Below are 24,152 nucleotides of genomic sequence, written 5' to 3'. Positions count from 1 at the left end.
TTACCTTAGCCTGAGCTCTGTATATACCTCCTGAGAAGTTTATCTCTCTCTGTAAATGAGGAACCAAGAAAAAGAAGTTTCTTAGCCTGTTTTCCTGAATTGCATATGTAAAGTTATTTTTCCCACCATAGTTTAGCAGCATGATGCATAAGCTATAAGTCAAATGTCGTAAACCATAACATGCTGTTTCTGCCATGTCTCTCTCTTATGCAGTGTGACTTGTCTTTTTATCCTCTTGAAACTGTCTGTAAATAGCTTTTGGGACTCTGATGTATGCAAAGGCTGCTTTATGGAGAACGATGTAATTTAAAGTTCTTGGAATCTGTGTACTTAAATAACTACAATAATTCATAATTCTGAGAAAGCACGATTTAAAAAAAAAATTCTGAAAACTGTGTAGTACTTTTTTGTTTTGAAACAGGCCTTCTAAGGTCTAGTATGGGGAACACTTGAAAATGAGTCGAAATGAACATCTTTGATCAGGACTTTTGTGGTAACTGAGAGGCACCATGTAAACTTTGGTGAAAAAGTTGGATGACATTGTTTTGCTTACATACAGAAGTCTGTACCTGTATTGTTCCTGAAGACATGAAGACCAAAATACACTTCAATGGTTCATTGTCATTATTGCCCTTAATAGTAATCAAATAGAGATTCAGTCGCTAAAATACCGACTCAAAAGTATTTTGCAGCTTTAAGGAAATAGAAGGAGGAGGGGTTTCTAAATGCATATTTCTCAGCACAGACTTGTCAGTCTTTTTTTGTCTTTGAGCTCTTTTATCTTTCCATTTCATAGCATTTTTGGGTGGGAGAGAGGGGACGCTTGCTGTGAAGAATCATTCTGGGCAAAAGAAAAACAACAAAATAAATCTTTTAATTGGTAAATTCCTGATGACTAGTATTTTACCTATAGCTTCTAAATTCTTGTCTTTGCTTAAATATTTTGTTCCCATAGTTGATATGCCCAGGAAAAGTGGACTCTGCTCAAAAACACCTGTATTTTTGAGAATCTATGGTGAACATGCCTTTTGTGAGAATAAAATATTATAAACGGTTATTTCCCCTTTCCTTTAGCGGACTTGAATATGATGCACAAGCAAAATGAAGATGCATTTCATAAACCAGAGGCAAGACTATATGAAGATAAAAGGGCTATTGTATCTGTTGACCTAAGTTTGGCCTCTCCGAGACCTGAGAACACAGAAGCATCTACAAATAAAATAGCAGGTTTTTAAGAATACTGTATTACAGCTCTAATTATTTATAGGTCTTAGTGATCAAAATTCTCTAGTTTCTTTACTTCTTTCTCGTAGTCCTGTGATAGTGTTAGTGCTCTCTACCTGTGAAGTCAGTATTATGCTTCTTGCCCAAACTTCTTCATTGCTGTCACTGTGTGCATTGATAATGTATTTTCTCATCTGTCTTGTCAGTTCTGATAGATAATAATTGTTTTAGCGTGGAACAGTCAGGATCAGCACATTAGTTTTCCAGGTTCAATGTTATATAATCAAATCTTCATACACATTTGTTTTACTTTAAAATAATACAGTAAAATACAAGAGTATAGTAGGAGAGAAGATGGAATAAAAGCAGGAAGAGGGTCTGCAGACGTATGATGTTGTAGGTTAAGATGAAATTGGTACAGTGGCTAGGTTAACAAGTCCTAAAAATTACAGGTAAACTGGGTACATATGCAGTCCTGTGCACTGCCTCCAAGTTTTAGGGAATTTATTTTATTTTTCTATTTAAAAACTAGTGCATATTTCTCTCATGTTTTGTGAGACATCTAAATGAGAGAACTGTGGTATTCCAGACCTGTCCCCGGTGTGGGATGGGCAAGGGGCAGGATTGGTGATGGTCTCCTCAAGTCAGCTTAGGTGCTGCTTTTCTTCCTCCTGTCTGAACTGTTGCATTTCCATATAAAGAATTACATGTATTTGGGGCATGGATCTGCTTCATAAGATTGCAATTCAGTGTCCTGACCACTGGCTGGACTCCCTAATACACTGTAAATTCAAATATTTAGTAAGAAGTGAAACAGGCAAGGCTGATAAAGCAATAATGCAGAATAGCAGAGCCCCCTAGTTAGATCACTTATCTTGCAATCAGAACATGGTCCGATCAGCAATGGGAACTTCATAGTCTTGCACCCTCCAGTTGATTGTAAAGTCACTTTGTGTAGGTTTTGGTTTTGGTGTTTTTGGTTGTTTGGTGGTGTTTTGTTTTGTTTTTTACACCATCCCCTTAGAGCGGAACTTGTAGGATAGTAGCTGGTACATAAGTTCATTCCTTGACACACTCCATAGTAACATGTCTGTCTTGCGTCCATGCCTTTTAAACGATACATAAACTTTATTTTCACTTTCTGCATGGAATATGTCCTGAGTGAAGTAAATCCATCCTGAAAGAGCCACATATAAGTTTAGTTATACTTTGGAAGGATTCAAACAGTGATTCCATGTAAGGAAAAATACTCCTTGGTATGAAACCATGTGCTCCTAAGGCTAGGCTGTAGCAGTAAGCACGTGCATTCCTATGGGAGTAAGTGTATGTGTTATTTCTGCTTTCATCTGACTTGGGTGGTATGTCACTATATAGGGAAGAGTAAAGGGGAAAGATGAGAACAGCTACAGCTGTGTTCATCTCAGCTCTGTGGAGCTATGACTCTTGCACATCCTTGTACTGTCCTTTGGAGCAGACATGATATGAATGAAGAACATGCTGTGTCAGGTGAAAAGCTAACACAAGTTACTCTTCCTTCACTTACTTCCTTTCTCCTCTACTTCCTGTAGGGATCCTGTTCTGCAAAAGCTATTCTGTGTGGTATCTGAGTTAATCCTCTTTTCTAGAGTTTTTGGGACTCTATGGTTATGAAGCTTTCGTTAACTCAGCGCTGAGAATAACCTGGTAACCTCTCCCCAGTGGTGTTGCTTCCAATACAGGGGAGGAAGGTGTTGAGCTGAAAGAGACCTGACTCTTCATAGTGTGGAAGGCACTTTATACAGAATTTAATTTTCTGACTACTTATTTTGGCTTTGGTTTTTGTAGCATTCATTGGTATTTTGCCTACACATTTGTTCTGTTGGGATGTTTTGTTTTTAAAGCGTGAATAAACCTAAGGAACAGAACTGTGTGTGCTAAGTCAGAATAATTGCAAGAAGTAAAGTTATGAGATGTAAAATTTTTGGTATTTAATTAACACAGGTAACATTTTTAGATATTAAATGGTAGATTGGACAGTAGAATATATGACTTTCATAGGTGTTATATTGTAAAAAGACAGCTGGCTTGGCCGTTCTTAATTGAGCCTTGTTAAATAACCTGACAGTATTCTAGGCAGGCAATATAAGAACTTCTAATCACAGCTATTGTTTCCAGCTATAACCTTGAACTATGGCTGTCATAAACTACCTTTTGAAACAAATGTCTCACATTCCTGCTTCTTCACTCTGGCTTGCTGTCTTAATTTTTTTTTTTTATTTTTATCTGTAACTTTTTTTTTTCCCCCTCTCTCCCCTTAGGTTTTACATTTGCACAGACTTCTCCTTTTGCTCGAGGTAATGTGTTCGGTGAACCACCATCTCCACAGCATCTTAAACGACAAGAGTCATACAAGAACTTTCTTCGTCTACAGGTAAATGCACACACTAGTGATCATCTTGTTCAATAAATTTTAAAAAAAGAGGGATTACAGTCAAAGCAAATCATCACTGCTGACCAAAGACCGTATCCAATCGTAGGCAATTCTGAACACAAGATGTGTAGTAAGAGCTATATGCTTTTGAGTCTCAAGATTTTTGCCTTACATAAGAAATGCCTATAAGTGATGCTATTAATAGTTGTCTTAATTAATCTAGATTCTATCTTTTTTTTCCTGAGTACAGCTCTCCAAATACAGTATTGAGCTCTCGAACTGTGCATACAGTACAAGTTTGCTTACATAAATATGTAAAGGAACAAAGGCATTTGCTCTTGGAAGGCTACATGGTACAAATGCATGTTCATCAGAATGAAATAGTGATCAATGAGACAATAATAATGTAGTTAGTTATTGATGGGCCTATAAATGTGATTGTTCTTCTACCAGTTTCTGTCTTTTGTCCATAACACTTTGCATATAGTCTTATGTCACAAGAATTAAATGTCAATTTAATTAAGTATCAGTATCAAGGAAGTCCTAGATAATTTAAAAGACTACGAATGTCATACCATAGTTTCATGTGGGTCTCTTAAAAAGAAAAGATCAAGGCTTTTTCCATGTATAGTGCTGCCAAAAAGAATAAAGAATGGGCAGACTTTTGGCTTCAGTAAATCAGTGCTGTATCTAAAAAACATTATAATTGTGGAAAGGAAAAAGATAATTGCTGTGTCTTTTTTGGTTTTGGTTTATCATTTTCCATTATTTAATCAGTGAAGAAAAGTGTTATTCCAGCACATCCAGAATAGAGTGAGCTTTAGGAAATAATCAGGTTTTATTAGTAGCATTTATAATTAGTGTTCTTAGGGGAGGGTGGTTCCGTAAAGAGTAATAGTAAAGAAATACTTTACTAAAGAAATAGCAAAATATCAGCTCGTTTTAAAGGAATTCTGAGGCTGAAATCTAAGTCTGGCCCTAGTTCCTCCATGTAATCTTTGATTGCACAAGTAGGTACTGCAAAAGTCCATAGAAGATAGTAATGGTAAATGTTGTTCATCAGATTATTGCTGGCTATTGACAGTTGAACACTTCTTTGCTTTATTTTCTAGATTGAAGAAAAGAGACGCAGGGAAGAAGCAGAGCGAGAAAAACTTAGAATGGAAGAAGAAAAAGAAGAAAAACGACTAGCTGAACAGAGGATGAGAATTCAAAAAGCATATGAAGATGAACAAGAAGAGAGAAGAAAGAAAGAGGAGGAGGTGTAGTATTTCGATAGCTTGACTTTTTTTATCCTAAGCTAACCCTTTGTAATATTTGTTCCCTAGATTAAGAAGGTAAACTGAGAAGTGTCCTGTGAATTGGTCTTTGTCTTTAAATGGTTCTACGTTAGCCAGAGGACAGCTAGAAAATTGTCAGAATTAACTAGCACATTCTTCTCACTCTTTGTGGTATTCTACCAACTTGAAGTACTGGTAATTCTTCTAAGAAAAATTGTATAGTTTTATAATTAACAGTGATGCCTCCTTTCTAAAAGAAATGCCAATAAAAAGCTTTGTCAAATGGGTCAATTAAAAAAAACCCCAAACAGCTCTTTTTTGTTAGCCTCTTAAATCTACCTGTCATGGAATTATTTGTATTCTGAATGTAGCTATACAGGAAGATTTCTTAAAGACTTTTCTTGCATTGGCCAGGATGTATCTTTGAGGTAAGAATACTGTTTGTTTTGGAAGAATGCCAAGCAAATCTAATGAATACTTGTCGTGGAGGTAAACTTGTGATTTAATTCAAATCCCAAAGTTTTATTTATGTTTGGAAAATTGAATGAATTTGCATAATTCAGAATCTCATAAATAACTGTAGGAAAAGGCCATCAGAAAGGGAAAAAATCTTTCAGTACCCTGCACGAATATGAAAGATCAGTTCAGGATGTAGGACTTCAAGATTTTGAAGACAGAACACTTAGCTTATATTCTAGATTCTCTTCCCTAGTATGAGCAAGTTAGTTGGACAAGTCTTGTCTTCTGAGTCTTGTCTTCCGGATAATAGAGCTGGTCTAGTATAGAGTTGGAAGCTAACTGGTATCATCACTTTTCACACACACAAGACTGAAATTGAGACTGGATGATAATTTTCTCTGTGGGCTTGTGATACAGTGGTGCAAGTTGGCAGTATGTTTCATTTGAATCTGAATTTTTGGAAATGGCTCCTACAGTTTAGCCTTAACTGGCAGCAGATCTGGAGGCGCAAACTGGTGTTTATTGAAGTTATTAGGGATTCTGTTAAATGATGTTAGCAGATCCAGGACTGCAGATTTTTAATATTTGCATGGCATAGTTTTTAATTTGACTGTTTGAAGTCAACCTAATGAAATATGCTTTTAATTTCATACTGATCACTTTGATGTGTAATTTTAACTTCTCAAAGAAAAACAAAGCAAAACTTTAATAATGTTGAGTCTTTTTTATGTACTAATGACGTTTATGTTACAGCGAAGACTGAAAAATAAAGAAATAATTCGATTAGATGAAGAGAGGCAAAAAGAAGCAGCAAAAAGAAGAAAAGAAAAAGAAGAAAAGCAAGATGAACAACTTAGAAAATATTTTGAGAAAGAAAAGATGGAAGAGGAAAAGAAGATGGTATGCTTCAGTGACTTTCTAAGATACAAATACTTCTTCCTAACTTTTAAAAATAACTGGATTTAAAAAAAATTGTGTGATTTTTTAGAGTTCTACCTTCAGTGTTGTCGCCCTCTGTTTATCAAGCTATGGTACACTTAGTGCACACACAGAGAACAGCTGATTGAAAATTCAGACATACTACAGTGGAAACTTACCCTGCTGATCAAATTCATGTTAAAAAAATAGTAAAACCAAGATAAATAAGAGCAAACTGTACTCTCTAGTTCATCTTTTATATCTGCTGTGAAGTACTGTGGCCTGCTTTTGCTGAGGTCCAAATACAACTAAAAATAAAGCTATACAGTTTAGAAGACTGGAGGACTGTCCATCTTTAACAGTGATGTTCTTTGTAATTAATCATTTTTCTTTGACATGGATGATGTAAGAAGTATATAGAATTCTGATGGACAAAATCAAAGTAAATAATACAACTGTTTCTCGTTTAGAAATTTCTACATGTCATTTCTCTAAAATGGACAGACACAATGGAAGTGCCTAGAGGAAAAAAAGATAGGTAAATTAACTGTGAATTTTAAAAAACTTCATCATAGAAAAAAGTATTAAAATTACTGTAGGTAGAAAATAAAATCACATGAAATAATTTTTGCAATAATTTTATGCAATTAAGAGTTGAAAGCAAACTAAATAAAATTCAATTAAGATAAGCAAAAGCATTTTTCTATCAAATAAAAAATATTAGCAAAACTTTTTACTGTCCAAAGTAACACTCTATTCAGGATCTATAGGAATGTAGTTTCAGTCTTGCTTTTGTCCTTGCAGTTTTCAAGGCAGCCTTCTCCCATCATTCCTGCTCTTCAGAACAAATCAATAAGAAAAGAAGAAAGGATCCCCTCTGCTGAGAGCCATATATCTTACTATCCACAAGTATGATATTTATAGTCATCTTTTAGTGATTTTATTTAAAGACAGTACAGCGTATGAAATCCTACCAGGTTTTTAATGTATGGCAGTTATTACTGGAATACCACAAATAACTGGAGTCAGTCTTCATATTAGCTTCATAAATTTCAGTCTTGTAGCTCTGAAATTTAATGTTTAATTTTATTCAAAGTATTGAAGAAATTCTTTTTTGGTATGTTATTTTATTTTTTTTTTTTTACATGTTCATTTTCTGTAGAGATGAGTACCTCATATTTGAGTGTACATACTCTGTTCAGACCCCTGCCAAGGGTCTAACGATGTCAAGGTTTAGATGTAAACTTTCTTATCCTAATACAGCAACTCATTATGTTCACTCACAGAAGAACTTAGCTCAGGCGTGAAGTTTAACGTTGATTCTTAGCTACATTGTTTTATCTTTATATTTTTGAAGGTACAAAAAGATTACACTTCACTTTCTTCTCTGCATCACAAATGAGTTACAGTCCCAAGACCACTCACTCCTTTCACTTGATTTAATCTTCCCTGGGACAGGTTTTGGTTTTTTTTTCTTAATAAATTTGTCCTGTGAAGAGTAGATTAAATAATTGTCTGTGATATTTGAATCTCAGGCTACACTTCTGACTTTTTGTTGGAAATGTGTTTGTGTTTTTTGGGTTGGTTTTTTTTTTTTAAGCAACTGTCTGTATGAACTGGGTTAAAAATTAAAAAAATTAATTTGCCATGAAAATGGTAATTTGGCAAAATACGTTATAGTGCAGTTTTGGAAGATGTTTTAAGTAAGACTTTAAACCTTATCTAAAACTGTTGTTTCCCCTAAATGGTAAGAATGCTCCGGAGGAAGGTCAGCTGCAGGTGTCTCTGCAGTAATTGGTATAGCTTTGTCTAGATCTCTGAATAGTGCATTGTAGGTACTATCATTAATAGTACTTGGATTAGTATTTTAAAGATCAGATTTTAAAAAATCCTTAGGTATTAACAACCTATAAGGTTACTATTCTGTCTTCCAGTCATAGTGGCAGTTAATGTAAATCAGACATAAAATAAGGAAATAAAATGTACTTATGTCTGCTGTATTTTCTTCCTTTGTCATATTAACATTTCATATTCATTATGATCACTAGGATCCTCCACCACCAAGGGTTCCTTCTCCACCTGTCCCTGCTAGAAGAAATCAGTTGCGTGCCTTTGGTAGGTATTGTCTTTATTGCAAGCTCACTTTCTATTACAACGTTCTCAGTTACAGTGCTCTTTCTTGCCTGCAGAGGAATAGTCTTATAAAGCTTGCATTTCTGTCTGGGTGTTCTGTCTGTCTTAGTATTATCCCTATATTAGTATGGTATGTCTGAAGTATTAATAAAAAATAAAAATGCATTTATCATGTGTCTTCATCAGGAAATATTTTTTTGTAAAAACTCTGATAATGGAATAGTCTGCATGGGAAGTGCTAGATCTTTCAGTCAGGACAGTGGTGACTACATTGGAAAATGGGAGAGTTTTGGATTGGCTGAGTAATGGATTAGACCAACAATGTGTGTAGCGTTGCAGTCCAAACTCTTAAATTCTGCTTTCCTTTGTTAATCTGCCTAATCATCTGCTTGTTCCTCTTGGCTTTCACTGGTGGTTTTAAAGTTCAGACATGCCGGGAGGTTCTCCTTTGCTCTTTATATGTTAGTTATCTTGGCAGTATGTGCGTGGAAAGCAGGAATTTCTTTTCTGATTCTTTTTTTACAAGTATAAAAGAAACAACACATGGAATGTAGCAGTAAATGATGTCCTACAAATGCTAACCCCCAGCAGTCGGTACCTGGGTCCATTCTGGGGAGTTATGGCTCTTCCACTAAATGGAAGGCAGAGTGCAGAAGGCAGAGTTCTTAATGCAGCTCTTGGAAATCGATTGACTCAGACACATCTGTCATGACAGAAATAAAGACATATGAATTAAATCTTGTGTTTGAGGATTTAACCTAGTAAAACTTTCTTGCCTTCTAGGTTCTGGACTCAGACTAAAAGTCAGTAAAATATCAAATTATTAAACATGTTATTTGGAAAATAACGAGGAAACGGTTTTAACTTGTGGAGGAATGCTGTCCTGACCACAAAAAAACCAGCTTAGACCCAAAGTGGGTCTAGAAAGTCAACATAGGCACATACTAAAAATAAGCGTTGAAGTTAGAACTCTTGAGCACTTAAGAGATTCTGCTCTGAGAAGATGGCTATCCTACTTTTGAGACAGGAAAAAGAAATGAGATTGTGTGCTTGCTGGTACCGCCTCAATTCCTGTCATCTGCCTCTGGGATTCTGAGGACTGTGTAGATTTGCTAACTTCAAAATAAGGCTATTTACTGGTCCACTTGCTGGTATTTCACAGCTTTTCCTTCTTTAAATACAGTGAAACATTTCCATTGAAGTTTGGATGCTTTCTCCTGTTCAGGGGATCTGGTCCTTGTGCTGTCTCAAAATACAAGCTCTGACCTAATTTCTAGTGTCTGAAATGCTGCGATTCTTGTGTTTCTATAATCCTTGTTTTAATTAACAGAGGTTTTTCTTTTTTTTTACCTTACATTTATGAGGTAGGCAGAAAAGCGTCTTTGACACTCTTTATTTTTAAATTATTTGTGTTAAATTCCAGAGGAAAGAAAGAATGTGATAAATGAATTATCAGAGATGAGGAAACAACTTCGTAGTGAAGAGAGGCGACTGCAGGAACAGTTGCTAAATGTGGCCAGTGATGATGATGTACCGATTACACGGTAAGAATTTAATCTTCAGTTTTAAAAGATTTTGCACAGGAGCTCGAAGCTACTGTGTACTAGTAGCTAGTATTAGTTGGCTAATATACGTGAGTGAAATGGAAATACAAAGATAGAACTTGTATATAAAATTTTCTTCATTTTCTGTAATGAATATGGGTGTTTTCCAAGAATCTTACTAACATGTAGTGTAAGAATGGCTGTACTGGTAAGATTGGAAGTTGCAATATTCTTGTCTTGGAGAGTGGTCCAAAGCAGATTCCGAGGCAGAATTTTATCTTACTACCTTTTTCCCCAGGGAATAATTTGTGCCTGTAAACTGCAGTACTACTGCTGATGAATATGCTTATGAATAGCATACTGCTGTGGAAGTACTTTATTTCTTACTGAAAAATCATACTCTTTTTATTTAAAAAAAATTGGTTTACTTCCAAAACATATTAGTTAATCATACCAATTAGTTGGAAATGACTCATCAGATCATCAGTCTTACTTCCACTCCATAATGTATGAGGGTTTTTTAAATTTAGGTTATCCTTTTTTATAAGTCAACACACAGTGTCATTACTTTAATATTTATTTTCATATAAACTTTTCAAGCGGGAGGAGAGAGAAGAATCCAAAGGACATATTTGAGATGGCCAGACTTCGTCTGCAGGCTCCAGTAAGGCGACCTTCATCAAAGGAGGCACAAGATCCTGTCAATATACAGAATATCTGGGAATTTAATGAACTTAAATACAAAGGCAGGTAGATCTTCTTGTTATCGATGAAGCGTAGTGAAACGTCTGTTCTTTTCTTCCATCTTCCACACCACCCAGGATTTAAAGACAAAAATAAAAATCAGGCTCTTCACAGAAACTGCCCATACACAACATACTCTGTGGATAGCATTTTGCATGTGTGTATATCTCTCAGTGTGGCCATTTCTACAAGTGCACACAATTCACAGCATTGAGTTGCTAAGTTATCAGCCACAGCACTCACCTAACTTCCAGTCCTGGCTGCCTAAACTTCTTATACATTTGATATTATGATGTTACCGAAAATAGACTGAATTTTATTTTTTTTGATCCACCAACAAATTATGACTCTGTGTAACTTTCTCCTTTACCAGAAAATATATTTTTAATATAGTAAAACTGTAGAAGCATTGCTAAAGTGGCTCATGCTCTTGGCCATTGTCACCATTATTTTTAATGTTTTTTGTGACTTTGTATCTGTGGGTAGTACTTTAAAAATGCTTTTCAGAAAAGTTGGTTTAGGGGAAAAATTTAAATTTCATCTTTGCTTAGATTCTGAAACGCGTATGGGCTTGAGGCACATGTATCCTGATCCTCCAAGAGATGATCAGACTCTAGAAATCCAACAGCAGGCGCTGTTGAGGGAGCAGCAGAAGAAACTTGACAGAATGAGAATGAGGAGAGAAACAGAAGGTAAGGAATGAACGGTCCAAGATAATTTCAGTGATTTTTCTTTATTTGTTTTGTATTTGATAAGAATTTAAAAAACACCAGCTCTAGTTTCACTTCTTTAAAGTTCAATGTCAGCACTGCAGTACAAAACAGTAAAACACTGGAATGCTAAAATTCTGTCGTAATGTAAAGCATAAAAAAATAGAAAGCCTTTTAAAATTTTTAATTTTTTTTTTTATTTATTGCTGTGACTGTTTCTCTTTGGTTCCCTGAAAGTAATGTGACTAGTGCTTTATAATTCAGAAAAATGCAAGAGAAAAGTAGTTTGGTTACTATTTCGTAAAGAAAACTACAGAGCAGTAAAACTCTTCAGCTGATTTGTGATAAAAGCATTAGCAGGTTAAGTTCCTTGTGGCATTTCTTCAGTTCTCACTGAGGAAGTAGATGGCTTTGAACTGTGAATTGATTAAAATGAGCGAGCGTGTCTTTACCCTTGTCTCCTTTTAATGGATTAAATTTCTTTTATTTCCGTAGTCGTGGGTTGACTATTTCAAAGTTTCGGAAATCTGTATCTGTAAACAGGCTTTACTTTAGAAACCATGTGTAAAATATCATAACTAGTTTGAGATTCCAGAATGAAAATGTTGCTTGTATTGCTTAGTAGAGATCATCCTCATAAAGTGATTTCATGATGAACAGTCATGAAAGAGCAGTATCACAAGTTACTTTAGATATTATTTTTAAATATGAGAGTTGCTTCAACCTTTCCAAAAGCTGCAGTTGCAGCTTTACAAATTGCACTCAGTTGCAGCTATACAAATGCACTCAGTTTTGAGTGCAAGATACAAATTTCTCAGAAAAGTGTTTGTCTCTGTAATTCAGACTGGCCTAACTAAACTTTTCAAGTGAAAACAACTTTATTTCTGTGGTGGCTTAGCCTTGGCTAGCAGCCAAACCCCCACCTGGCTGCTCACCTGTTCATGCCCCCTCACTCATGCCCCTTGGCGAGTTAGTAGGGGAAACAGGAAAAATAAAAGTTGTTGACGGAGGTACAGACAGGGAGATTGCTTACCAATTGCTGTTCCAGGCAAAACAGACTTGCTTGGGGAAAATTAACCTAATTATTTTCAATTTAAGTAAGTATTTCATTACTGATTTTGAGGAGTGGGAAACAAAAAGACAAACGTCAAAACCTCACCTTTTCTGCCCTCTTCCCCATGCCCAACTTCACTCCTTCACTCCCAGTGCTCCTGCTCCCCTTCCTTGGTACCACTGGCAGTTACGGTCAGTCCCTTCGATGACGCAATGAGGGGCGTCAGGCTGGGGCGGCGGGAATTATTCAGAAAACAGCGGTTTCTCTCTGCTGCTCCTGTCTTCTTGTACCTTTCCATCTGCAGCACCATGGTCTCCTCCAGATGCTGCAGTGGAACCTCTGCTCCAGCACCTTGAGCGCCTCTTCCCCCTCCTTCTTCTCTGACCTGGGTGTCTAGAGGGCTGCTGCCCACACTTGTGTCCTCACTTCTCACTGCTGTGCTTTGTTGTGCCCTTTCTTAAATATGTTTTCACAGAGGCACCACAAGCTTGACTAATGGGCTCAGCTGTGTCCTGCAGTGGGTCCATTGTGGTACTGGCTGTGCCCAGCATGGAGCAGCCCCTGGCATCTCTCACAGCATCCACCCCTGCAGCTCCCCCTTGCCACAGACACACAGTACAATTTCAGATTGCTCCTTAGACTTTTTTTTTTGCCTTAGAGAGGAGGTGAAAGTTTGGCATAAAAACCCCCAAACACATATGAAAGGAAGATAGTTACACCTTTCCATAATGCTTCAGAAAAACTGAATGCTTCTTCATGTCACTCGTCGTGCTTTGAGGCTTGTTTGTGTAACTTGTTAATAGACCCATATGTGAGTAGGATTAACAGAATTGATACCGAGGTGTGAAGGGTGACAGCTATTTGCAGGGTGTTTTGTTTTGTACCCTGGTGAGTGTTAAAGATGATTCCTCTTCCATCTTGGACAGATGTGCTGGTGTTCAAGCAATGTGTGCCCAATTACTTACGGATAACATAACATCACAGTTGCAAATAAGCATATCTATACCACTTTCTGTGTTAATTACAAACTCTTGAATATTATTTAAGGTCTAAACGGAACGTGTAGGGTCATCTTCAGTCTTCCCCGTTGTGAAATTTGCAAAAAAAGCCTGGAGGGAGGAAGACTCTCCACTGGTCGATAAGGTTTGGGTTAGAGATCATTTGGCTGAACTGAACACTCACAAATCCATGGGCCCTGATGGGATGCAGCTGCGAGTGCTGAGGGAGCTGGCTGATGTTGTTGCAACACCTCTCTCCGTCATTTTTGAAAAATCATGGAGAACCTGAGAGGTGCCTGAGGACTGGAGGAAAGCCAATGTCAACCCAGTCTTCAAAAAGGGCAAGAAGGAAGACCCGGGAAATTATGGACCGGTCAGCCTCACCTCCATCCCTGGGAAGGTGATGGAACAGCTCCTTCTGGCAGCCATCTTTAGGCACATGGATGAAAAGAAAATTATTGGGAGTAGTCAGCATGGATTCACCAAGGGGAGATTGTGCTTGACCAACCTGATAGCCTTCTATGATGGAGTGACTGCTGGGTAGATGAAGGGAGAGCAGTGGATGTGGTTTACCTTGACTTCAGTAAGGCTTTTGACACTGTCTCCCATAACAACCTCATAGTGAAGCTCAGGAAGTATGGGTTGGACGAGTGGACTGTGAGATGGGTCAAGAACTGGCTAAGCAACAGAACTCAAAGGGTTGTGGTCAGCAGCGCAGAGTCCAGTTGGAGGCCTGTAGCTAGTGGTGTTCCCCAGAGATCGGTACTGGGTCCGGTTTTGTTCAACATCTTCATCAACGATGCAGATGAAGGGTTGGAATGTACTTTCAGCAAGTTTGCTGATGATACAAAACTGGGAGGAGTGGTTGATACACCAGGAGGCTGTGCTACCATTCAACAGGATCAGGACAGACTGGAGAGTTGGGCGGAGGGGAGCCTCATGAAACATGCACACGTTCATGTGCAACCTGCCCTAGGTGATTGATCCTGCCTTGGCAGGAGGGTTGGACCAGATGATCTTCAGAGGTCCCTTCCAATCCCTACCATTCTGTGATTCTGTGACGTGGTGAAAAATAATTCACTAGCTTCAGCTGAGATCTGCGTGGGGTTTGGTTTTGTTTTTCCACCATTAGGGTATTTTTCAATAGTCCAATCTGAGAAGGCTTTAACTTAATGTTGTCTGGAGAGGAGCTTCTATCAGCTGGAAAGGAAATTTGCCTTTTTTCATTAATTTTAAGGACAAGCAGTCATTTTAGACATATGCTAATGCTAAATGCATAATGCAGGCTTACATGATGACAATCTAAAGAGCTATTTCCTCGGACAATTTAGATTAGTTGGTAGACAAGCAGCTGATTTTTAAAACTATTTTCAACGGATGCCTATAGAGGATTCTTAAGCAGTCTTTCCTCTGTCTTTCTCTCTCCTGCTGCTTTATAGCATCATTTAACTTTATAGTCTGTTACTGTGTACTGAGCAAGGGAATTAATTAGTTGCCATGTATTTATTTCCAGTTTATTTTCCTCAGAAGCAAGTTCATTATCTTCCTCTCACTGAAAATATGAGTGGTTTTATTGTCTGATTTAAGGCAGAAAGAAAGATGAATTAAAGCAATATGTATTTTTGTACTGTGGGTAAAATGTCAATTATAGGCTATAGTGGCAAAGACTTACCTGTTTTCCCACATATATATAAAATATATGTGTATAATGTAGGTATTCTTTACCTTATATGCTTTATATAGTTTCCCCTCTGATATGCTTTGTTGTTTTTTTTCTCTTTATGTAAAAAAGAAATATGTGGACTATTAGTGGAACTATAAGCTGATAAAGTAATGATTTTTTTAAAATGTCCCACGTTTTTTAAATGCTTGCCATGTCCCTATTTAACAAGGCACTCTTTTGTAGACTTCTGGATGATTATTCTTTTGGTGGATAGGAGGGGAAGGCACAGGAGCAGGTTTGGTGGTGTTACACTGTGGTGTTGGGCTCTGCTTGACTGGGGTAGCGTATCGGGAAGGGGCTGGCTGTCCGTCCAGGAGGAGTGACAGCCTGTGTGCCATGGTTTTTGATGCTAGTCAGAAGGTCAGCTACATGCTGAATAAATTTGCTAGGCAGAGATGCAAGAAATAAAAACTATCTTATCACATATTTTATCTGAAGACTTAAACCAAGTACTTTCCTCTGCGAAATGATCACTGTCTGGTGAAAGCTGCAAATGTGGTGTGCTCAGCATGTTGAGCATACATTCACCCTTGTGCCTTTCTGCGATCCTCTGCTCTGATTATTACACCCTGAAAGAAGCCAAGAGAACTGATTTCATCTAACAGAGTTTATTCTGACTCTGACAGCATCCTTCTTGCTAGTCAGTTTGGCTGCTGAGATGTCCCACCTAGGGGAGAACATCATTAGTCTTGAGTTCTGTTGATACAAATATAACATGTTAGCTACACAAACATGCCTAGTCCTGGCAAACAGATATCTGGAATATTGAATAAATATTTTTTTGAGTATCCAGGAGTTTTAACTACAAAACTGTTGTAATGTTTATTTTCACTACACATAAATGAGACACTTGACTTTATCTGTCTTAGCTCTTGATAGACTACTAAAAATAATGGCAAAATCCAAAGTGGGGTCAGGAAATACATGACTCAGGTGATCCCTAATTATGGAAGAAATAATTCATTTTTGGCTCTCTAATTTTTAAAATTTGATACAGTATTAGCTTGTTTTTCTACTTGATTCATAGCAAATTTAAACAAAAATTGATAAATTAGAGCGATTTCTCTCCATTATTAGGGGTTTTTTGTGTCCTAGCTCTGAAGTTAAGGTGGAGTTTAAATTGTTGCAGTTTAGCACTAGCAACCACTGGGATGCTGAATTTTTTTGTGTGTAGTGGTTTTTTATTTTTTAGTTCACAAATGTTTTTAATATAAGAAAAATGTGACATGTATAAAATTTAATATGTGAAAATGATGGCAAGAAAACCAAAATACTTATGCTAGGGAAGGGAGGATAATCTTTATTATAGTAAGAAGGACATCGACTTTGAGTTCTTTGATACACTTTGGAAAGTAGATTTTTGTTTAAATGCTTTTTCATCTGAAGTCACTTAACCTGGCGTGTTTTCTCAGTACCATGTTCCAGTTGCATTAGGATTCAGCAGTGTGAGAACATACAATGAAAAAAAAATTTCTTGTTAGCTGTGTGACTGGATATTGTTTCAGATACAGTAACTCAAATGATAAAGATCTTAGGGTATCGCCGATCAAAACATAAGAGGGTAAAATAGAGAAACCAAGTATTCATGCAGCAATGTTTTGTGCCCCAATGTGTTGCTTTGGCTTAAACCATGCTGCCTTCCCACAAATTGGTGCTTTTCACATTATTCAGTCAACACTTGGATATGACCTTTCTCTAACAAGTGTTTACAATGTAAACACAGCACAAAAGTAGTTCTGACTGTTGCCGTATAGAGAACTTTTTCAGAATTCAGCACAATTCAGAGCAATTTTAGCATTTAATGAAGTGTCTATCTTCTTAAAAGATAGACACTTAAAAAAAAAAAACAAAACAAAACCAAGGTTTTCAATAGCCAAAAAAAAAGTTATGCTTCCTTTTGCTGGATAACAAATCAGGTTTTGAACAAGATGGGAAATGGTTGATTTTTATTAGTGATAAACAATGTAGTTATAGTGTAAAAAGTATGTTTGCTCTTTGGGAGAGACTGATGAATCCAGCCTTAAGAAGGGCTTTGCATGTGCTCAGTGTTCTTAGAAATAATATTCTACTGAATTCTGTTTGATTTCGCTGATTCTGCTTCACTTGTCATAAGGAAACTGGAATAAACATTCCATGCAAACATTTAAAAATTATTCATTAAAATGTGTGTAATTTTAAAGGAGTAATGCATAGTGGTCTCTTTTGTAATAATATGCTGATAAAACTTAATATGTTTTAGTAGTAACTGTTTTTATTGTCAATACTATTGTTTTGTCCCTGTCTGTGTGGTTCTTGTTGATCAAGATGATTCTGCTTCTGGTGGTAACCCACAAACCATGGAACTGGTAAGAATAAAACAGTTCTTTTTTTTATTATAGTGTATTACTTTGCCTTGTTCAAGTGTGAGAAATACTGCGTCTTGCACAGATTTGAAGAAAGGAATTGCACTTAAGTAACAAGACAGCAAGCTTGTTTACTTCTCTTGCTTGTCAATACAATGAGTAACAGCTTCTTTAAACTTGTATGTCAAGTTGTTTATCTTTGTATATAGAGATGGTTTGATTCTTTAACTCCCTTTTTATATTCATTGGCACTTCTTTTATATTCATATGATGTTAGATTGCTGCTGGGGGTGAGAATTAGCAGAAAAAGCCAAGCCAGAACCAGTTGCTCTGAATTCAGGTGGCTTAAGTGATGCACATGGCAGTGAATAATTAGATCTCTTGTATCAAATGGGACATTTATTTTCTGACTTGGTGAAAAGAGCAAAATAAAGTGCTATCACATCGGCATTCTGCACTAAACCAAACTACAGAATAAGAGAGTTCAACTGTGTCTCGTGGGAATGTGAAACTATACGAGATGGAAGACTGCAAGGGCAAAGCCATTAGCCTGAAGGATAATACTGTAACTACATACAGAAGTGAAACATTTTTTATAAAAAAAAAAAAAAATATCACCGTAATGCATTTCATAGTTGCAATTTATTACCTGAAATTCTTCTTCAGAGCAATGCTTTCCAGTAAAAAATTGTTCTCTCTTGTTCCGTTTCCTCTGATAGTTGAAAATCAAAGCAGTAGAAACTTAAATTATTCTATAGTAGAATTTCTATAACAAATGGTTGCAACTATGCAATGAACTATAAGTATTACTCTTAGTGCTTGCTTTTTCTATGAAGAAATTTAGTTTTCTAATGCTATAATATCAAAGTTTGTAAATGGTGGGTTAAGAGAAACATAAGGAATCTTTCTTCATTTGATCAATACTTCATACAAACTTTAGGTGCAAAGCTTGCTTCTAGTGCTGACTGTTCTGAAACTCAAGCAGAGTGATGATGTATTTCTTGATGGAAATGTCAGTGTTACACAAATCACAACAGTTGCCATGTGAAAGCAATTTTAGCAAATGAGATTACTGCGGAAAAGTAAAAAAACTCCCTAATGCTTAAAGAGAACATGAACTATTTAAAAATGTCATTTTTTATAACCATGAAGAGTAGCACAGAACACTGTAGAGTTGCTGTTGCTTTGCAGAAATTTGGCAATTAATTTACATTAATTATAATTTGGCCTCTGAAAGATATGCAAATTCAGATGCCTCAATGTCTTCTGTTTCACTTTTGTAGTTCAGGAATGAATCTAATGAATTCTTGAAAAATTCCCTGTTGGAATCAGATAGCGCTTTTATCGGTGAGTTTATACCTCCCCTTAACCATGTTATGAGTGTACAAACATGTCATTTAATCTGATTATGTGTCTCTAAAATTGTTATTACTGTGTTAAAAGTTGTAATGGGTATAGCTATAGTGATTGTTCTAAAGTATGAGAAAATGATCGCTCCAGATTAAAATGCAGATCTTTATGGAATTGTACTGCAATATATTTGTGTCTTAATGATGCTGCTCACTTGCCTTACACCACTTCACATTCTTTCATGAGAAAGCAACTTTCTGTGCTCATTGTGCTTTGACCGGGATGTCAGGCTTGTCAAGGAACTTTTTTTTTTTACCTCTTCCCAGCTTTGGATAAGGAAAAGCTAATATTTGTTCAGCAAATGTGTTACAATGGTAGAACGTGCAATGCTCTTCTATTGTTCTGCAGCAAATAAAATAATTTATTAGCAATCACAGCTTGTAATTACGAGCTGTCCATAGTTAAATATAAAGGTGTTGGGCAGCCTGCCATTCGTTTCGTTTTCATTCTTTTGTTTTACAAGCTTGCTTGATTTTAAGTATGATAATATGGGTATAAAATAGTGATTCATTATACTTTACTCACTTTGCTGCTGTTCACACGTTACTTCATTTCACATAACTTGCAACATCATACTTGTAAACATTATCACTTCTTAATAATCTGAAATAGGTGGGTTTTAGTTTTCTTAAGATTTTGAGGACTATGTATGACATTATCTTATGTCTCTTTATTCAATCTTTATATGCATATTTGTAAAAGTGCTGTTTCAGATGTGTTTTGTTTCCAGTCACTAGAAATAATAATTATCTTCTCTTTCTAAAGAAAAAAAATCAACCAGCTCAGGCCTCTACACATTAATTTTCTCCTAGTAGGCATTACAGTACCTTGAAATTCTCTTCAGTTGTCTATGGGAAATCATCTTACAAGGTTTAATTCTTTGCTGTAGGGGAGATGCAGCAGATCCCTGCAAGTGCTTTTTAATGAAACTAGATATGTTTCTATATACCAATGATTGTTAACTCTCTGGCTTTGGTTAAAAGCAGAATTTTTCATTTGAAATGTATTCAAACTTATTCTGTTAACGTGCAAGTCCTGGAGTACCGGAAAGATCCTGGCATGGGGCAGGGCACAGGATGGGGCTTTTCGATGTGTTTGGTACTCTCTGAGGTCTGCAATACATTCTTCTTCAGGTTAGGAAACATTCTTTATTATTTACTGCCCAAATGATGAAAGGATGCTTTATGAGAGTCCACCAGTCTAGAATCTGGCCAAATATCCTGTCTCTCACAGTAGCCAGAATAGGCACATGAGGAAGAATATGAGGAGGAGGGCCAGCATGCAGCAACACTGCAGAGTACTTTCCCAGCCTGCGGTGACTTAGAGCTCAGAGGCTTCCCAAGTCACGTGCTGTGGGTTTGTGTTGTAAGTCTTACTAAGCTGGGTCTTTAATAAGTTGTCTGTCATGAATGAGAATCAGCATTTTTGAATCCCTCTGATTGTGTACCATCAGCAGTATTGTGTGGATAAATTTCCGCACACTGCGAACTATCTCTCTTCATCTGCTCTGAATCTGCCACCTGTGTAAATAGGATGCTCTGTGGTTTTATTCACCACTTCACAAGGTTCATGATATTTATAGTCCTCTCTCCTATTTCTTCTTTCTCCCCATCCAGCTGATTCTTGCAGCTTAGTGAGGTGATGGAGGTAACTTATGATACCTTTCATCCTGCCCCCCCCGCCCCTTTTTTTATTCTCCCGATCATTTATGACTGGTGAAAAGCATGTTCCCCAATACTGAGCTGTAGGCACTAACTAAAACTTTTGTTACCCTTTGCATTATTTGGACTTCATAAATAGCTATTAAAATTCTGAATATGAATCTGGTGACTTCCTTCCCTGAAATGAAAAATAAAAACTCTTATTATCTGTGGGCTGCCTTCTCTGTGAATTGTGCTGCTCACATTGTCTGAGGGTCTTCTCTGAAATACTTGTGGTGTATTTTAACAATGTTTTTCATTTCCTAAGAGCATAACACTGTCTTCTGGGTTTTTTTTTTTTTTTTTTTGGACATGGGTTTAAAATCTAACCTAATTTTGTAACAGTTGTCAGCATTACAAATGAATTTGTCTTTTTCTCCTAGGGCTCAGAAGTTTGAGGCAGTTAGGAATAATGAGGTTTATCAAGTCTTTTCCCTTTTTTGCCTCACTTGACACCCTAGAATACATTAGTGTTAATGTAGTGATTTGAAAGCATGTCTGCGTAGCAATATCTGAATGATAGATGCTTAAAGGAACAGGTAGTATCTTCCACTGATGAAACACTAAAGGTGCAAATAAATTCTTCTTTAGCTTGTACTTTGTTCCTGTTGTGATAAATTCAAATGATTAAACAATTTTTTGTCGTCTGAGTAATAGCACTATTTTGAATATAATGAAGTTCAACTGATCCTGTAACTAGAATTCTGATAATTGTTAGCCAGATACCATTTCAAAATTATGCTTCTATTTTTTTGTTTTTTGATTTCTTGATTTTTTTGATTTCTCTCATTTGTGATGAGAGAATGAGTACCTTTGGTGAAACTAGAGGAGGGGAAAAAGGAGAGGGGAATAAAATGTTTACTACTAGGGAAAAACCAACTGGTAATACAAAAGCATTTTTAAAAAGATCTGTCTTTGTTTCTCTGAACTTCCTTGATATCAGTCAAATTTATTTTTCAAACCTTACTATTTCAAAAAAATGCGGAATTGTTCATTACTCTTTGTGTGTGTGTGTGTGTGTATATATATATATATTTACACACTTTAAAAAAAAAACAACCTTAATGTGTCGTACTAGACTAAGAGCTTTTCCAAAATGTGACTTTGTTGTCACAACGAGTAATTGGTGGTGATGTGTTCTGTATTGGTTTTGTTGAGCAGAGACCTTTCTTTTTCTGAGAGGCTCTGTTCTTGGAGGTACGAGAGGGACAGAAGTAGAAAACAGAGCCCACCATCCGCACCAAGCAGTGGCAAAGCCATAAACCAGCCCCCAGGCAGTGGTTCCTGGTCCTGGAGAGATAAAAAGTATCTATTTGAAATGGTTTGTATTTGAAGTAGTTTCCAGAATCAGCAAAGGAAGGGAAAATAGACAAAACAAGTGTAAAGCTCTAGAGACATCACCTTAGGGTTCATTTATATTATGAAAATAAATTAAACTCCCCCCACTGTAGTGTGATCAAAAATCTCTTCAGTTATTTATTTTTGTATAAACAGATTCTAACACTTTATTACATGGAAAGGCTCAGATATGACTAAGGGTATGTGATTAAGGCACTGATTATGTTATCATATTCCATGTAACATATATACATATGTAACTTGTTACATGATTGTATCTGTTCATGCCTCCAGTCTGCCTAGTGTTCTCTCTATCAAGCAGAGATACTATACTCATTGGAGTACTTGTTTTCTTCAAAGGTCTGGGTATGGGCCTAAAGCTTGAGGAATGGCCCCATGGGAACCTCATGAGGTTCAACACGGCCAAGTGCAGGGTCCTGCACATGGGCCAGGGCAACCCCCAGTGTCAGCACAGGCTGGGGGATGAAGGGATGAGAGCAGCCCTGTCAAGGAGGACTTGGGGGTACTGGTGTATGAAAAGCTGGGTAGGAGCCAGCAATGTGTGCTTGTAGCCCAGAAGGCCAACCATATCCTGGGCTGCATCCCAAGCAGTGTGGCCAGCAGGTCGAGGGAGGGGATTCTGCTCCTCTACTCCACTCTGGTGAGACCCCACCTGGAGTCCTGTGACCAGCTCTGGAGCCCTCAGCACAGGAAAGACATGGACCTGTTGGAGCGGGCCCAGAGGAGGCCACCACAGTGATCAGAGGAATCACGGAACACCTATCCTATGAGGACAGGCTGAGAGAGTTGGGTTTGTTCAGCCTGGAGAAGAGAAGGCTCCAGGGAGACCTTATTGCTGCCTTTCAGTACTCAAAGGGGCCTTATAAGAAAGATGGGGACAGACTTCTGAGCAGGGCCTGTAGCAATAGGACAAGGGACAATGGTTTCAAATCAAAAGAGGGTAGATTTAGACTAGATAGAAGGAAGAAATTTTTCACAGTGAGGGTTGTGAAATCCTGGCATAGGTTGCCCAGAGAGGTGGTAGATGCCCCATCCCTGGAAACATTCAAGGTCAGGTTGGATGGGGCTCTGAACAACCTGATCTAGTTGAAGATGTCCAAGCTCATTGCAGGGGGGTTGGACTAGATGACCTTTAAAGGTCCCTTTCAACCTAAACTGTTCTATGATGCCATAAACAAGATACAGTGAAGTAAGGTAGGTGGTGGATTTACAGGATGTGAAATTCTTTAATAAGAGAGATTTCAATATATATCTGAAGATATTCCTTACCATTGCTTTAAGTTTATCCCTCGCTGCTGTTGTGGTGCCTTGTTCTTTTGTCTGCATCTGGATGTCACTGCCTTCATGCAAGATGTCCTAATTGAATACATTCCTTTGATTCCTGTGATTAAATCAAGTGCAATACATTGGCTCGTTTCAAAATATAAACAGGTTTGAACATTGTCTAGTATTTTGATTTCTTTGAAAATTATTTCACCTCTGTTTTTCCAGGTGCTAATGGGGAAACATTTCCTGCCTTAGGAGAAGTTGATTTATCACCACAGCTTCCACCCTCTGCAAGGGAGAGGAGACGAATAAAGCAGAAAGCTTTGGAGTGTGCTGTATGTATGATAACCAGATTGGTGTAAATATGGTTAACCTTAAAACCTTAACCTTAAAAAAGGTGGACCACAGATCTAATGTCAGACAGTTCCTGTGGTTCCTTAGTGGCTAAATGACACAGATACTGAGTGTGTACACGTATAGCTAGCTATTTGCCCCTTTTACAAAGGATGCTATTTAAGTGAAGGATTTGTGCATTTTTGGATTTTCTGCAGGAGGATGTACCACCAGGCCAGACACCGTTGCTGCAGCCTGACAGCTTTTCTTTGCACTCGAGCTTCAGTCTCGATGCTGATCAGTTGAAAGGCAAGAATGAAGAACGATTGCGCAGACTGACTGAGCTCCAGCAGAAATCTGCTTACTTAGGTATGCTCCGTGTAGTAGAGATGATGCAGTGAATACTAAGTAATCACAACAATTAAAGGAATAAATTTTAATAGACTGCCTGTAGTTGAACAGTTAGCAGCTGGCTCAAAGATAGGAATTATTTATAGAGTTCTGTAGCTGGTGCAAGAGGTTCCCTGCCAAACTTCAACACAGCT

The 24,152-nt window shown here is 37.2% G+C and overlaps 1 protein-coding gene across 1 annotated transcript in view; it reads left to right on the top strand.

Annotated features, from left to right (window-relative positions):
* CSPP1 (centrosome and spindle pole associated protein 1) overlaps positions 1 to 24,152 on the top strand; it is a gene marked incomplete at both ends in the record, with an annotated part of 62,135 nt that overhangs the window by 33,809 nt on the left and 4,174 nt on the right. Inside the window, 13 exons of the mRNA XM_082015652.1 lie at positions 1,075 to 1,227; positions 3,522 to 3,634; positions 4,747 to 4,896; positions 6,127 to 6,273; positions 7,096 to 7,200; positions 8,340 to 8,406; positions 9,848 to 9,968; positions 10,569 to 10,714; positions 11,264 to 11,404; positions 17,502 to 17,542; positions 18,823 to 18,886; positions 23,500 to 23,609; positions 23,826 to 23,976. Of these exons, the coding sequence (XP_081871778.1) occupies positions 1,075 to 1,227; positions 3,522 to 3,634; positions 4,747 to 4,896; positions 6,127 to 6,273; positions 7,096 to 7,200; positions 8,340 to 8,406; positions 9,848 to 9,968; positions 10,569 to 10,714; positions 11,264 to 11,404; positions 17,502 to 17,542; positions 18,823 to 18,886; positions 23,500 to 23,609; positions 23,826 to 23,976 (1,509 nt within the window). The remainder of the gene's footprint in view (positions 1 to 1,074; positions 1,228 to 3,521; positions 3,635 to 4,746; positions 4,897 to 6,126; positions 6,274 to 7,095; positions 7,201 to 8,339; positions 8,407 to 9,847; positions 9,969 to 10,568; positions 10,715 to 11,263; positions 11,405 to 17,501; positions 17,543 to 18,822; positions 18,887 to 23,499; positions 23,610 to 23,825; positions 23,977 to 24,152) is intronic.

This window comes from Phaethon aethereus, assembly GCF_964289735.1.
Source record: "Phaethon aethereus genome assembly, chromosome: 2".
NCBI lineage: Eukaryota > Metazoa > Chordata > Aves > Phaethontiformes > Phaethontidae > Phaethon > Phaethon aethereus.
This window is presented reverse-complemented; position numbering and strand designations above follow the sequence as displayed.